Source organism: Chinchilla lanigera, unplaced genomic scaffold (genome assembly GCF_000276665.1).
Source record: "Chinchilla lanigera isolate Chin_1 unplaced genomic scaffold, ChiLan1.0 scaffold00012, whole genome shotgun sequence".
NCBI classification, from domain to species: Eukaryota; Metazoa; Chordata; class Mammalia; order Rodentia; family Chinchillidae; genus Chinchilla; species Chinchilla lanigera.
Genome location: NW_004955413.1, coordinates 17,428,099 through 17,443,621, shown reverse-complemented (window position 1 = coordinate 17,443,621; position 15,523 = coordinate 17,428,099). Strand labels below are relative to the sequence as shown.

At 37.7% G+C, this 15,523-nt stretch overlaps 1 protein-coding gene across 11 annotated transcripts in view; it reads left to right on the top strand.

Annotated features, from left to right (window-relative positions):
* The window catches only part of Abcc9 (ATP-binding cassette, sub-family C (CFTR/MRP), member 9), a 124,255-nt gene that overhangs the window by 66,599 nt on the left and 42,133 nt on the right, over positions 1-15,523 (top strand). For all 11 annotated transcript variants that reach the window (XM_013511597.1, XM_013511601.1, XM_013511602.1 and 8 more), the window contains 8 exons: positions 1,420-1,504; positions 2,776-2,856; positions 6,593-6,730; positions 6,857-6,982; positions 10,610-10,706; positions 13,021-13,250; positions 13,952-14,100; positions 14,322-14,391. In XM_013511597.1, coding sequence (XP_013367051.1) covers positions 1,420-1,504; positions 2,776-2,856; positions 6,593-6,730; positions 6,857-6,982; positions 10,610-10,706; positions 13,021-13,250; positions 13,952-14,100; positions 14,322-14,391 — 976 coding nt within the window. The remainder of the gene's footprint in view (positions 1-1,419; positions 1,505-2,775; positions 2,857-6,592; positions 6,731-6,856; positions 6,983-10,609; positions 10,707-13,020; positions 13,251-13,951; positions 14,101-14,321; positions 14,392-15,523) is intronic.

Sequence of the window (15,523 nt, the reverse complement as noted above, 5' to 3'; positions counted from 1 at the left end):
TGTTGACCAGAAAATGAAGTGCAAGCCTGAGTGAAGAGGGATGAAAGTGGATAGGAGAAGTTGAAGCAAAGAGTCACAAAGATATCAGCAGGAAGTAATGGTGCTCTTTAATTTATTCATGTTCTATTTGAACCTCTACTATGTGTTGATTCTCGTAGTACTAGTCTGAAGAAAAGATAAAAGACATATTACTAGTTCTTAAGGAGCTCCCAGTCTTGTAGAGCAATGCAAACACAGAAACAGCTGCCTTTGCTACAGCGTGATAAGTTTACAAGCTAGCATAGAGATCTTAAGAAGGCATACTAAATGCTACAGTACGTGCTGATTCCAGGGAGGGCTTCCCACAGCAGATGATAACTGCAGGCTGATATTCCAACAATGAGAACAGCACTGGAGAGCCAAACATAGAGGAGGTTCGGACAAATAGCTCATAAATAAAGCCTGCCTGAAGCAGGACCCTGAGGACCAGCCTTGAATATCTTCTTAGTTTGGCAGATTGTATTTTCCATAGGAACTTTTCTGTCTAGTTCCTTAAGTGCTGGTGGTCTGAAGATTTTAATCAAGTTTTCTTAGTCAGCATGTACTCCTTTGACAATCAAATCCATAGCCAAAACTTTAAATAATATCTATGAAGAGGATGATAGCAAAACCTGTTTAGGATTCCATTGAAATGATTACCCAGCCATGCAGTGAGTTACCTGCACTTGGAGATGATAATGAATGCATAAAAAGCATGGATGACTGAGAAAAAGAAATAGCTTCTAAGATAATACTGGATAAACATGAGGGCAAAAGAGAGAAAAATCAAGAATGTTTTAAATATTTTAAGACTATGAACTAAGAAAACAAAACCATTGAGATTTATCCTAATATCTCCAGTACCCATGTGTCTTAGTTACTTTTTTCATTGCTGAGACAAAATACCCGACACCCAAAGTTAAAGGGAGAAAAGGTTTATTTAGCTCACATTTTGTGGAGGTTTGAAATCATAATCGGCTGGCTCCAGGGCAGGGTGGCACACGGCGGAAGGGCAATAGTTCATGGCAGTTGAAGACAGCAAAAACAACAATAGAGACAAGCCTCTTTCTGTCCCTTATGTTGTATCCAGTCTACCAGGATTAGGGCCATGCCAATCCAATCAGTGCACTGATGGAGCAGTCACCCATCCTTCATCTCAGCACCATTAATCCCAGCATTGCCCTGCCAATCGATCACACATTCTAGATTCAGCCACCTCCAAAAAAAGCCTTATGATTTCATGAGGCTTTGGGGGAATATCTAGACACAAACCCCATAACACCATGCCTCCCTATGCTTCCAGTAATATTTTAACTCAGCTCCCAAGATACTGAACCTGGGACTTCGTTCATGGGCAGTGTATTAATAGTGAATTAAAACCCAAAATCATTTCTCCCAAAGGTACAAAGCTGTCACGGATGCCTGTTCTCTTCAGCCAGACATTGACCTGTTACCATTTGGAGACCAAACTGAAATTGGAGAGAGGGTGAGCTACTTACAATTGAGTTAAGCAATCGAGAAAACCTGTGTCTGGGTCTCTTTAATCCTAATGTAATGAACTTTGAGAGAGAAGAGGTTGAATGGTGTCCTAGTGAGAAGTTCCAAAATGTGAGGACAAGAGTCTTTTGACGCCACTGTCCTTTAAAGATGTGCCAAATAACCACCTTTGGGAGTTCTTAGAGAAAGTAAAATGCAGTCACTGGCTTCAACCAAGTAGATCTTTACTGACTTGGAGCTTAGTTTAATTGCTTTGGAACCTGAGGTTGCTTCCAACAGCTTCTTCCACTCTTGTCAACTTTTATTTATTCTTGTGAAAGTTTCATGTTTTCTTCACATAAACATGTTTTACATTGACGTCATGCTGTTCTGGCCAGCTGAAAAATGTTTATACCTGAAATCTTTACAACATCAGTAACTAAACAGGTTGAACATTATAAGTATCAAGTACTGGGCAAAAACTTTACACACATTATCTACTTTGACAGGAGATCTGTGTTGTGGGTGCTAATTGTTCTCTACATCTTAAGCTGAGAAAAGCCAAGGCTGAGAAAGCATAAGAACTTGCTCAAATGCAGGTAGTGATATACCAAGGATCACTCTGACTCTCTTACCTTTTGTTCTTAGTGGTTTTTACCACAGCAAATGCTTTTTATTTCAGCATAGTATAGTGTTTAAGAAAACTAACTTAACTTCTCTGAGCTTTAGGTCCCACATATGTAAAATGAGAATGGCACCTACGTACTAGAATTTCTATGAGGAAGAAAAGAAATAAGAAATGTAAAGCCATTTACTCAAGCCTAGCATATACTAAGTGCTAAATTAATATCAGTTTTTAGAAAATATATATATAATTAATGCTTCCTTATGAAAGAGTACCAGTGTATAATCCTGTTTAACATAACATGTAATAACAAATGAAAGAACTATGTGTCATATAATCTACACATAAAATGCAGGAAACTAGAAAAATGTGGAATTGCTTGCAGTTTTTGGTTTTTGTCAAGGGTTTTGATTATTAATGCTTCAACAAAGCAGAGCTGTCTATCAGACTGAAAAGATAAATGCCAAGAGTGAAAAAGTATCTTGATGTAATTCAATTACTAATACTTCATTTTTTCTTACTAATGTTACCATGATTTAATAAATTCCTAGTAATTTAAAAGACTTTCGAGATGTTAATATTTTAAAGACACTTTTGCAAACAGATCCTATACTAATGGGAAAAAAAATGGAAGTTTCTGGGTGTTTCTTCCCTAGGGCATCAACCTGAGTGGGGGACAAAGGCAGAGAATCTGTGTGGCACGGGCACTCTATCAAAACACCAACATTGTCTTCTTGGTAAGAATATGGCCTTTCTCTTTATTTCTATTTCATTTTTTTCCCTCTAGGACAGTGAGCCTTTATACAGACAGGTCAAGTAACTTAAGAAAAGATGGTTTAACTTGGGCAATCATAGAGTACATAGGGGAACTAATCCTCCCAGTATAAAGCAGTAGAAACCTGCCTTGGAAAGTTGAGAGCCAAGGAGATCTAGTTCATGCCCAAGAGACTGCGCTGCTCTGACTGGTCTTTAGCTGAGTTCCCTGGTCAGGAGGATTACTAGTAAGGGAGTGTGGAGTGTTGGATCAGCTGAGAAGGATCATGAATCTTTTTATTTATATTTTATCCCAAAGAAAGAAGGAGCAGAAAATACTGGTGGACATGGGGTAGGTAAGTGCAGCTTTCCATGCTAGGGGCATGCACTTCCAGCTCCCATAAGACTTGTGATGCTTCCTGAAGCTATCAAAACCTTGGTCCTACTCTGGACCTATTGAATCATAATCTGTAAGGAAGAGTCTAGAGCTGTCTCTAAAAAACTCCATAGATGATATTCACGTTTATATTGGGTTAGTAATGTATTCTACCCATGCAGTGACAAAATTTGATGTTTACATTAATAACGATTTTGATTTCTCCTGGACATATTATGTAGTCAAAATAATGTAGGTTATCACCACCCAGTGTACGATACATACCAGTAGATTGTATAAATGTACCCTTCCTTTGCCTTCTTCTCCTTCCCACTCATTCTTTACAAGATTATTTTACTTTTCACATGAGTCTGAATAACTTCTTGATTGTTCTCTCTGAAGATACATTGCTTTCTGTTAAGGCATGATTTTTCTTTGTTGTCGGACGGCATATGGGCTTCCTGTGGATATAGGATAAACTGCCACCATAGGAGATTTAACATAGCTATTATCTTACAGTTTGGCATTTCAGAAGTCTGGCAAAGTGTTTGGTAGGCTATGTTTCCTTCTGGAGGCTCTGAGGGAGAATCCATTTCTTTGCATTTCTCTAATCTTCTAGAGGCTGCCTATATTCCTTGCCCCAGGGCTGCCTTTTTCCCTTCTCAAAGTTAGCTGGATTTTACCTTCCTGACCTCTCTTACATGGTCACACCTGGGATTAGAAGCAGGTCGGCTCCAACCATTAACATTACCCCATGATAATCACTTGTTCTTCTAAAACCAGTGATAGGCTGATAAATACTGGTAATTAAGTCCCTGTTGCATTATTACAGATGGAAATGGAGACGCTTTTGTCAATGTAATCCCAAAACAGTGGTATTTTTTTCCACTGTTGTGGAAACATTGTTTTGTCCTGCATTGCTTTATATTGATACCAGAGGTCTCATCTTTAGACAATTCGGAAGTTACAGTATGACACCTGTGTTAAGAGAAATGCCTACATTATCAAGTAGAATTTCTTATTCAAAATGTAACAGAATTTAAATAAGAAAATACATGTGAGTATTTTTCTTGCTGTCCAAAGGAGATGACAAACAAGGAGCTGGTGTCTGTGGTAATTTTAAAAAGCAGCTCATTGGATAGAAGCAAATAGGTTCAATCTTCTACACACACTACTCTTTGGAACATTTGGAAATAACTGATGTGAAATAAGCCAGAGAATCTGAAAGATTTTGAAATATTTTCCATGTCATTTAAAATCAGTTCTGGACAATAAAGATAGTGATGCCCTTAAACCATTTTTTTTTTCATTTTCACATAGAATGTAAGGTATTGTCATAGTTGCTATTCTTTCTTTTGTCTCTCACTGAGACAAAATACCCAACACCCAAAGTTAAAGAAGGCAGGGTTTATTTAGCTCACAGTTTGTAGAGGCTTCAGTCCATAATTGTCTGACTCTCAGGAAGGGTGGTGTGGCAGAGCAGCATCGTAGAGGAGAAACAGTTCATGGCAGGCAGAAGGCAGTAAAGCAACAAGGGTCAACTATTCCTCTTTCTATCCCTTATATGTTATCTAGGATACCTGTGGCAGGTAGCACTTACACCCTTAATCCTAGTGCCCTTAATCCTAGCATTGTACCATGGATCAAGCCCAGTGTCACTCACTCTACTTTCTGCCACCACCTATGAGTGCATGAGGCTTTGGGGTGACATCCAGACACAAGCCATAACAATATACATGTGTATGTTTATATAAATGGACAGTAGATGTGCTTATTATGATCATCTATTCAGCTATTACACTATCTAGAGCATCTTATTATTTAAATGTTTGAGATAACTGGAGTGATAGCTTTGTTGTTACAAGTATTTTTATAAAAGCCATTTGAGGACATTGATTATATCACCCATTTATTCATGGCTATGCTATCCAGTAGATGGATTTGTAAAAAGTTATTTTAACCTTGAATCATCTTTAAACTCAATGCTTTATTAGTATTTCCTTTTTAAGACTTCCCCTAAGGGCTTTAATAAAATCATATTACTTACAGTTTCTGTTGATATAGGCAGCAATTGATGGAGAGTTGAAAAACTATTGAGCTAATTATGTCATTGTCTATAATGACTGCATACATAAATTTGTTCTAACTTCCAGTCGTCAATTTTCAACTTATTAGAAACTGCTTTTATTATCCATCCAGATAATGAGCACTGCAATTTATCTGTATAGAGAATATCAGTATGCTAAATTATTTCAAAAATTCCCTAGGATTATAATTTCTCAATAGTTCAGTAGCCTAGGTGTAGCACAGGGATGACCCAGCTATTTCTTTCTGGGGCCTGTATGACAGGGTAGAAGTCCATTTGCGTACTGCTGAGAAATAAGTGTGATGAAGACGACAAGAGTCCAGTCATGCTTCCCAATTCTTTAGCGGAGAGTCCTATCATTTTTACAGCTTTGTTCCTCCAGCTGTGCCTCAGTTTCCTTAATTTCCTGCCATTGCCAGGGCTTCTAGTAATCGTGTGTCTGCGACAACGTTGTCCCTATGGGTCATTTTGCTGTATAATTCACTGTTTGAGGAAACATTCTAGCTCTCCTCAGCAGTTTATAGTTTTTTCTTTTAAATATCCCAAAATATGAATCCATGCACTGTAGTGCTCTACCTAATATTATAGGAATAAAATATATGTGAAAATAAATCCAGAGTTATCATCATCACTAAATTAGTTAATATAAGTTTCTGAATAATTATCTATATGTCTTAATCACTTGGTGCATGAAAATTTTCTTAGCAGGGTAACTGACATTAGTTCAGTGTTAGATATGTTACATTATGCCAAATAATAATAATAATAACAATAATAATAATAATGTTTATCTAGCATCTATTATATATCTGGTAGTATACAAATCATTTAATGTGTATTACTTCATTTAATCAAAAGAACATTCCCATGAAGTAAATCCTGGGCTGATACAATTAACATTTTCTATGTTCTTTTTAATTATCTAGAACTAAGCTACTGCAATTATATTTTCAATCTTTGGATTAGTCTATGATAGGCTGCTGAGTACTGGTGGTTTCTGAACTTTAAGAGTCCATAAGAATTCATGCCACTTATAGTACTGTTACTTGTTAAGTAGTCTTTATGGTGGAAAATGCATAAAAGCTTCATTTTAAGTTGCTTTTTCTGACTATTTAAATGCATACATAGTCTGTTTCTCATAAATTGGATTTGGGGGATCATTTGTCCTTTGTTATTTTTATTTCTATTCTCTAGAGGCATTGAGCTGCATAAACAGTATGGAAAATGTTCATCTTCCCACCACTTTATTTGGTTGCAGGATGACCCATTCTCTGCCCTGGACATCCATTTGAGCGATCATTTAATGCAAGAAGGGATTTTGAAATTTCTCCAAGATGACAAAAGGACACTTGTTCTTGTGACACACAAGTTACAGTACCTGACACATGCCGACTGGGTGAGAGTAACGTTGTATTTATATTATAGTCATATAATATTAGGAAATGCTTTCTGTAAATAAAGGTAACTCATTTGGCCACCTAAGGTTTTTTGTCACATATCTGTTAATCTGTGCTTTCCTCAGATCATAGCCATGAAAGATGGAAGTGTCCTAAGAGAAGGGACTTTGAAAGATATTCAAACCAAAGACGTTGAGTTGTATGAACACTGGAAAACACTTATGAATCGGCAAGATCAAGAATTAGAAAAGGTGAATACTCAATTCAGACCGGCAGAAATGTACTGTGTAATTCCTAAGAATTCTTTTCAAGAACTCTCACATTTAATACTTGATAATGTAGTGGATCTCATCTCAAACCCAAGATAATTGTAGTTGTTGGATACCATTAATGAACAGACCACTGTACTTTGAACCTAGGAAATTCTAATGCTGTTTTTAGGTGAAGTACTATGAGATTTTTGGAGGATTTTCATTCAAATTCATATATTGCAACTCTATGTGTTATGTAAAACTTAGGCATGTTCTTTACTGAAGCCTGGAAATTTCCTCATTTTGGCTTGTTTTTCTTCATTTATATCTTCTTTTTTCCATCTGTAACATGAAAATATTTTCACTCACTGTCTGCCAACTAAGCTTATGGCCAAGACAAAAACCAAGGTGACTGTGAAAGGGTGGTGAAGGAACGTGGTCAGAAGAGGAAAAAAGATAAGATGTTTACATTTACATAGTTTTTTAGAATCCTTGTGACTTTTTCATACAATGTCACAAAACCCCTGAGAAATAAGTTCCTCACTTTTATAGTAGAAAAAAGTAAGGATCAGGGAGATTAGGTAACTTGGCTAACACACAGGAGGTATAATGAGTGCTACCAATGGGATTTAAACTTCAGCCCATATCTAATGTAATTGCATTTTAATGTTACAGCAGTGAAGTGATAACAGACTTGGAAAACAGATTGAATACAACTAGTAATTGAGAGAAGAAAATGTAAATTAAAATTTCAAATTTTTGAAAAGTTTTCTTTTTGAGTTTGGACTAGGACGTGTCCAGAATTTGACATCCCTGGGTAGGAATGGGCACTTAATAAAGTGAAATATTCATATCAACAAATTTCTTTAAAATATCAGAAAATTAAAATGTATTATTTTAGAAGGGGGAATCTCTCTATAAAGGAGGATTAAAAAGGCAAATCCTGATATTTCCCTGTGTCCTGATGATCTAAGAATGAACTACATAAAGAGGAAAAGATACATGTAAAAATCTAGGCATAGAATAGGACAAATCATAGAACCACTGGATTACAAGATACAATCCGCAAGCACCCACCGAGGAACTGTTCTATGGGAAGCTTAATTATAAATGTACTGTGGATGGCTCCAAATGACACTTTTTTCAGGGATCTAAGTGTCAGGAACAAAAGAATATGGTGTAAACTTAAGGAGTGGGACAATTTATGGTAAGAATCTTTGGTAAGAAGATCAGGAAAAAAGTAAGAGCTGTTGGTTTGATATTGTAGTAATATTGTTAAGCAAGCCAAGAAGCAAGTTCATTGTGTTGCATTTAGAAATGAAATGATCACTTGAGATAGTATAGTTCTATAATTAAAAACAGATAGCAGGGGTATAAGTCAACTGAGGGAGATAAGGAACAAGTTAGAGTCTGATGGGGTCAATCCATTTTTGTAAGATGGAATGGTGGCCAGGAGAAGCCAGAATAATCAGGCACCTGCCTAGAATACCCATCTGGGGATGGAGGGAGGTCTGCCCTTTAATGGAAGGCAGGCACTTGAGTTCATCAGGAGTCATCAAGAACCCCACTGTGGAGATGAAGACCACTGAAAGACATTAGAATAATCTTTGCAGACACCACTCTGTTTAGTTTGCTATATGGAAGAACAGTGTGTTTATCTATATGCCAGTGTCAATTTTGCCTCCTGGGAGACATTTGGCAACAACTGAACAACATTTTTGGTTGTTGAAACTGGGGCAGAAAGATGGTACGGGGGCCCAGCAGGTAGGAGACAGGGATGCTGCTTAGCGTTCTGCAGTGGACAGGGCAGCTACAACAACAGACAGTCATGCAGCCCAAATGCTAATGGAGCCAAAAATGAGAACGCCTGGCCTGGATGTAGAATAAATGAAGCAAAACAGAGCGAAAAGGAAACCAAAGGACACATGGAACCTTCTGCCACAGGGCTGTAGGAAGAACTTCCACTTTAAGGGTTAAGGGGTAGATGGATTAGGAATGAACTTCTTGAAAAGATAGTAATGAGGACTACAAAGAAGGAGATAACGTTTATAGCTGATTTTAAATGTTATTAAAAGCTGTAGAACGGGTGATATCAACCATTATCTTCATATCATCAGGCAAAATACAACAAATAACATCTGGTGCTCCCTGCTCCTCTGCCTGTGACCTCCCCTTGGTTTGGCCCAGTAAATATTTATGAGATAAGTGAAACTAAATTTGTATTTACTTAACCCAAACATCAACACAGTCAAAATATTTTACCTGTAATGGGCTTCAGAGGAGCATTTTACTTTAAGAAAATTCTCTTTCAGTTTTTTCTGGTGCTGTGTTTTAAGTCTCCAAAATAAATCTTATGCTTTGATGTAATGGAGAATTGAACCAGAAGCAAATCATGTAGTTCAGGTTTATTTTACTCCATTACATGATACACAGAAGATGGGCATGGCTTTTCATTTTGTCTGTTATGTAGCCTTGTTGACAAATGTTGGTTTTCATGTCAGAGGTTAACATGAAAATATCTTGTAAAAGTGCTAGTCAGGAGACATTTTGGTTTTTATTCTTTTAACCAAGAATTTGGAAGTAACAGAGCCTTCTAGGACAGTAAGTCCATCAAGTCTGTTGTAAAAGTAGGGGAAATGCCCAGATCACTGCTGATAACCAAAATTTTATTGGTTTATTTGGGCAACAAACTGTGTTTTTGTGGTTGTTTTTGCTTTTTGTTAGACTGCCTGTACAGAAAGCCTGCAATTTACCAGTTTCCAAAATTTGTGAGTGAGTTGATTGGAGCTCAGTGTGAATTTCCCCGACAGAAGCAGGGTGATTCATTTTCAAGACTAGAATGAAGAACATGATTTGATCCACCCTAGAACTGAACTGTTGCTACTAACCCAGTTCTGAGAGTTGAGGGGAGATAACTGAGGTGTTGGATGCCAGGATAGGGAGAAAGTAAAAAATCTTCCTTCTTGGAGCACAGGAAAAGCCTGTACCAATAATTAAAAAGCTGCAATTTGTTTTAGGCACCTTTCCCTTCTTGTTCTACACATTTCTTTCTCCTAAGATTTCTCCCAAAGCTCTAGGTATCTAAGGACCTTCACAGGCTGTTTGTTTCAAAATTACCCGCCTTCATTCATATTCTAGCAAAGTCCCTTTGTACAGCTCCCTCAGTGAGACGCAAAAGAAATTCATTCTGTCTAATAATTCATCAGAATAGTAGACAGCTGTTAGTTTTACTGACCCGGGACTAAATGTGTTTTTAAAGAAAGATACTTAAGTTAAATGAATCCTTAGAAAAATTACAAGGCTTGAAATTGATGTCCAAATGAAATGAGTAACAGTGTTGAAAGGATGCTTCAGGGTTAAGGGAGGTATTCTTTCTTCCCTGGGTGGGTTCCATCACATTGTCACTGCTTTTCCTGGATTCCCAATGCCCTACACATCTGAACACTGAAACATTTCCTACAAACATAAGGCATTTCCAGCACTGCTGTTGTGATAGTGTTGCTAGGTCTGTGGAGTGAACAGAGCGCCCCTGAGACTGGTATAAAACCAATGGTGTGTGTGAGGAAGGGCAAGTCAACCCTTCTTCTGGTTGGAGCTCCTTGAATGATAGCATGATGTTCACTGTAGGATATGGAAGCTGACCAAACAACTTTAGAGAGGAAAACTCTCCGAAGAGCCATGTATTCCAGAGAGGCCAAAGCGCAAATGGAAGATGAAGACGAAGGTAGATCTTTTCTTGAACTATTCAAATCCGGTAACAGAATATGAGGATTTTACCTTGTCAGTTGTGTGTGAATGTCTTAGTGAGAAATAGTAAGTCATCTTGCAGGGGGAGATGCTAAATCAATGCCTAATACTGAATAGGAAAAGAATAAGAGGCCAGGACAGGTGTCAATCGTCCATTGAAGGGCAGGTACTAACAGGGGCTCCACAAAGTGTGTCTACATTTGTGCCATACATGACACAGACTTGAAAGAAAAAGGCTGGGTTTGTTAATGCATCTAGACTTTTATTCAGGAAACTTGGAAAGGCCTAGTGTAAGGATCCAATCAAGACAGTAAAGAAATGTATGTCAGTCCTTCAGAGATAAACAATAAACGGGAAATATGGGGTTATGTTTTGATTCATTCAGCAAGCCCTCATGGGGATTTCACTACAATATAGCAATAAAGGGTAAGAACATTAGGTGCTGTTTATCCATTACCAGAATTTAATATGGTATACCAGGAAATAAGACAATCAAAATTTGAAAAAAAATGAGGTGAAAAATTACATTGCCTTCGTATTTATTGCCAAGAGATTGTAAGAAACACCACCACTTAATCCCATAGAGTATATGCATTATGTATACTTCAGCTCAATGTAGTCTTTATGACTGTAGTTCTATGAGGTAACTTACAAATGGGGAAAAATATGATAGGAAGCTCCCTTACATGAAGCTCATCAAACATTAAAATGTGCTACTTTTCAGATAGTAACTATTCAGTGTTTCAGAGAATGATCATAGACTAAATGAATGAATGAATCAATCAAGGAATCAATGAACGATAAATTTTGCATTTCAGTCTCTAAGATTGAAAATGGATTTTAAAGAATTTTTGCTGCTGTATGGCTGTATGTCATCAGCTTCTGGAATTCTAAACCAATTAATTTTAATGTACTCTATAACTGGAGTTGCATCCAATTATTTTGTCCAGTCTTCCTGTGGGGAGTGTATCAGTGGAGAGTCTGGTTTCCATTTTCTCAGGTATAAAATGATAATAGTTTCTTTGCAGAGGCAAAGGACATAGTGTGTGTTAAAATGCTTATTACAGTACATACTACAGCTAGACTGCTGCTGCAGGTCCCATCACTATGTCTGTTCAAGCCCCCAAGAGGGGAAGATGGAAAAGAACAGGGACCGACTTCTCCCTAAGGCACTTGAGGCTGCACATATTATTTCTGTTTACCATTAGCCAGTTCATTGCCTGAACAGATTAGGAACTGGGAAAACGAGTGCAGAAATATTGCCTTTCTCTGTGTTGCCTTGGGCAACTTGATACGGAAGCAGAGAATGGCAGCTGGGCAGACAGCTAGCAGTCTTCAAGGCCCACCTCTTGGGTTATGCACATTTCTATTCCTGTCCTCACCCAGACAGCACCTCCTACTACAGGAGGTGTCATCCAGTATCTAGTAATTTATTTCATCCAGCTGAAACATCAGGTTCCTTGGCGACGCTCAGCCTTCCATCCTATCCTATTTGCATCTGTCCTTTCTGATAACCTGTGGATGAAAGACAAGTTATCTGTCTTTCCATACCTGGTCCCCAGAGGAGTGTGTTCTCCATGAGGTAGGCGTAATAGAGAGGGAAAGGGTGGGAAATGTACCCTAGTCACTGGGCTGTTCAAATGAGCAAGCTTCGTAAAGATTCCCTGCGGTAGCTGTGGGGCACATTCTTAGGTCACCTATCTCGGAAGTGACAGGCAGCTTAAACACTTGAGAACTCCCTGCCCATTGTCTGCTGTGGACCCTGGCTTTGCCCTCTGGAAAGTTCCTCTTCGCCTGCTTTCCCCTCACGGCATCTCAAATGAGCCATAGACAGTATGGATTAGACCTTTGGGCTCTGCGCCCAAATTCTAGAGACTATTTTCTCCTGATGCAGTTTTATAACTTCATAACTTATAGGTCAAGAAACTGTAGATGTTTGCAGACCAGGTACATGGTTTTATTCACAATTCCTTCAAGAACTTAATAAATATGTTTCTTGTCCATATTTCTAGTCAGTTTGATCTGGGACGCAGCAAATGGTATCAGCCAGATGCAGATTTTACGTTTGTTTAATCATTCATTCAGTCATTTTTTCTTTACCTATTTTCAAAAAAAATCTATAAGGTTTGCCCTGCTAATAGCATTTAGACTAAAAATTACGTTTCTATACATTTGAAGGTAGCTTTATTACTTTTCTGTGTGGCAGTAAAAATAATATCTTCCTCATGCTCATCTGAAGCTTGAACAGATGTTTGCTTGTCTGTCTGTCTGTTTGTTTTGGGGGTGTAAAGAGGAAGAAGAAGAGGAAGATGAAGATGATAACATGTCCACTGTAATGAGGCTCAGGACTAAAATGCCGTGGAAAACCTGCTGGTGGTACCTTACTTCTGGAGGATTCTTCTTACTCTTTCTGATGATTTTCTCTAAGCTCTTGAAACATTCTGTTATTGTAGCCATAGACTATTGGCTGGCTACTTGGACATCGGAGTACAGTATAAACAGTACTGGAAAAACCGACCAGGTACCAATGATTCAGTGCTGCTTTTAAGTCATAAAGGGATTATTGAGGGGAACAGCGATACCATCTTATTTAATTAGGTAATAAAAGCCCAAATATCCCAGGATGATGATTCAATCAATTAGCAATGAGTAGAGCACTTGAAACAGAATAATGTCACTAGCATAAAAAATGGTATCTATTACTATTACTCATATTTTTAAAGTTTATCATAAGAAACATTTAAAGATGCTGCTTGATTTGGATTCCAGAAAGTTCCATACACAGGATTTTTAAAATGTGTATTATGTATGCTTTACACATGCATACAGAGACCTTTTGGTTGTTGTTCTGATGGCATTTGATTTTTAATGCCCTATTATGAGTCTATCAGCTGGCCATTCTGTGATTAGGGATGGGAAGAACGTGTCCTATAAGGTAGAAAACTAAGAATTTTCCCAAACCTTAAAACACATCCTTTTATCCTTCATCTCCTTGGCAACTCTTCAAGGAGAGTGCGGGCAGCTGGCAGGGGTTGGCCTATGGGATCACGGTGGGGATTCTGCCCTGTGTCTTCAAAGGTGTATGCCTCCAACCATCTAAATGTATGCAAGATAAGAACATCAACAATCTTGTCCTACCAGGATGTCTGGTTTTCTAATCATAATTTTAAAAAAACACAACTGTTGCTGACCTGTGAACCTTTCCTGTTGCTTGCTATGTAGACCTTCTATGTGGCTGGATTTAGCATCCTTTGTGGAGCAGGTATTTTCCTTTGTCTCGTCACATCCCTCACTGTGGAGTGGATGGGTCTCACAGCCGCCAAAAATCTCCACCACAATCTTCTCAAGAAGATCATTCTTGGACCAATAAGGTAAGAACAGTAGTTGTTTCTTTCTTCCACACACAAAATCATGAAAACATGTATTTTAAAATATAACTAAAATGTGAAAGTTGGAGATGTTTCTTCAGTCCTTGAGCACACGAATAGGGCAGACTTTCTTGTTTTCATGGCTCTAGCTAGACGTGCCTTAGCAGTGCTCAGAGTGCGGATGGCTTAGTGTGATCATGCACTGCAATCTGTTCCTTGCTTAGGTTCTTCGATACCACACCCCTGGGACTGATTCTCAACCGCTTTTCAGCTGATACAAATATCATTGACCAGGTGAGTACCCGAGTTACGTCCAAGCTGAAAAATGAACTTCTCATTGTAAGCTAAGCAGCATTTTAAGATCAGGTGTGATTATTATTAAAAGAATTGCCAAAATTTCAAATAAGGCCTATTTACATTCATACGAAAACATGCAAGTGATTTCTAGAATAAAATCTTAAAACCTTAGCTCAAGTGACTTTGTGCATGTAGAAGAGGATCCTGCAAAATCAGCATGAGATAAAGAGAAACAGCAAAGCACAAACCCACATTGAGTGTTATATTATAGAGGAATAATTTTCATCAATGGTGCACATATATTCATGGTGTCCAGTTCTTAAAGGTCTAATATTCATACAGGTTGTCTTCCAGAAGGGGAAGGACGCCAGGCCTTCTCAGATGTTCATTAATTTTAATAGACTGGCTTTCAGAACTTTAGGTGGTCTCATATTTTAGTGAGTATCCTTAGAATATCCAGTTTAGCAGTTTAGTCTAAATGCTCACTTCTCTAGAAGTGTGTCCTGAAAATAAAAACATTAAACTCTTTAGAAAAAAAGTGAATCACTTGAAGAGTAGAACTCACAGAATGACTGAGAAAGTGATCAAGCAAACCTAGCCCTTGTCTTTTGTGATGCTTCAGAGTGACATTTGGAATGCCACACAAATTATCCTTGATTTAGACAGACTGCTACCTGCAGACATCTGACTAAAAAGTGTGCTGAATAATTTTGATGTTTTCGTGGCATTGGTGTTAGGTCACGCTGCACCTAAAACACTTCATACAGAATACATGTTAGAAAAAGAGGGACAAAGCAGGCATCATTTAGAAGGTGATATGATTGTTTCCTAGAAAGTTCAAAACAATTAGTAAAATACACAACCAGAAAGCTCAGCAGAATATCTGAATTAGATGTATTATATGAAAATTGGTAATATGTACTGGTTTAAAAACTTACAAAAACTTCTATGTACTGGTTTAAAAACTTACAAAAACCAAATTTCACTTATATTAAAAATAAAAACTATAAAAACAGAAATAACCTAATATAAAGCAAAATGTCCAGCAATGCGGTCACTCAGTTTCTCTCTCTCTCTCTCTCTCTCTCTCTCTCTCTCTCTATATATATATATATATATATATATATAT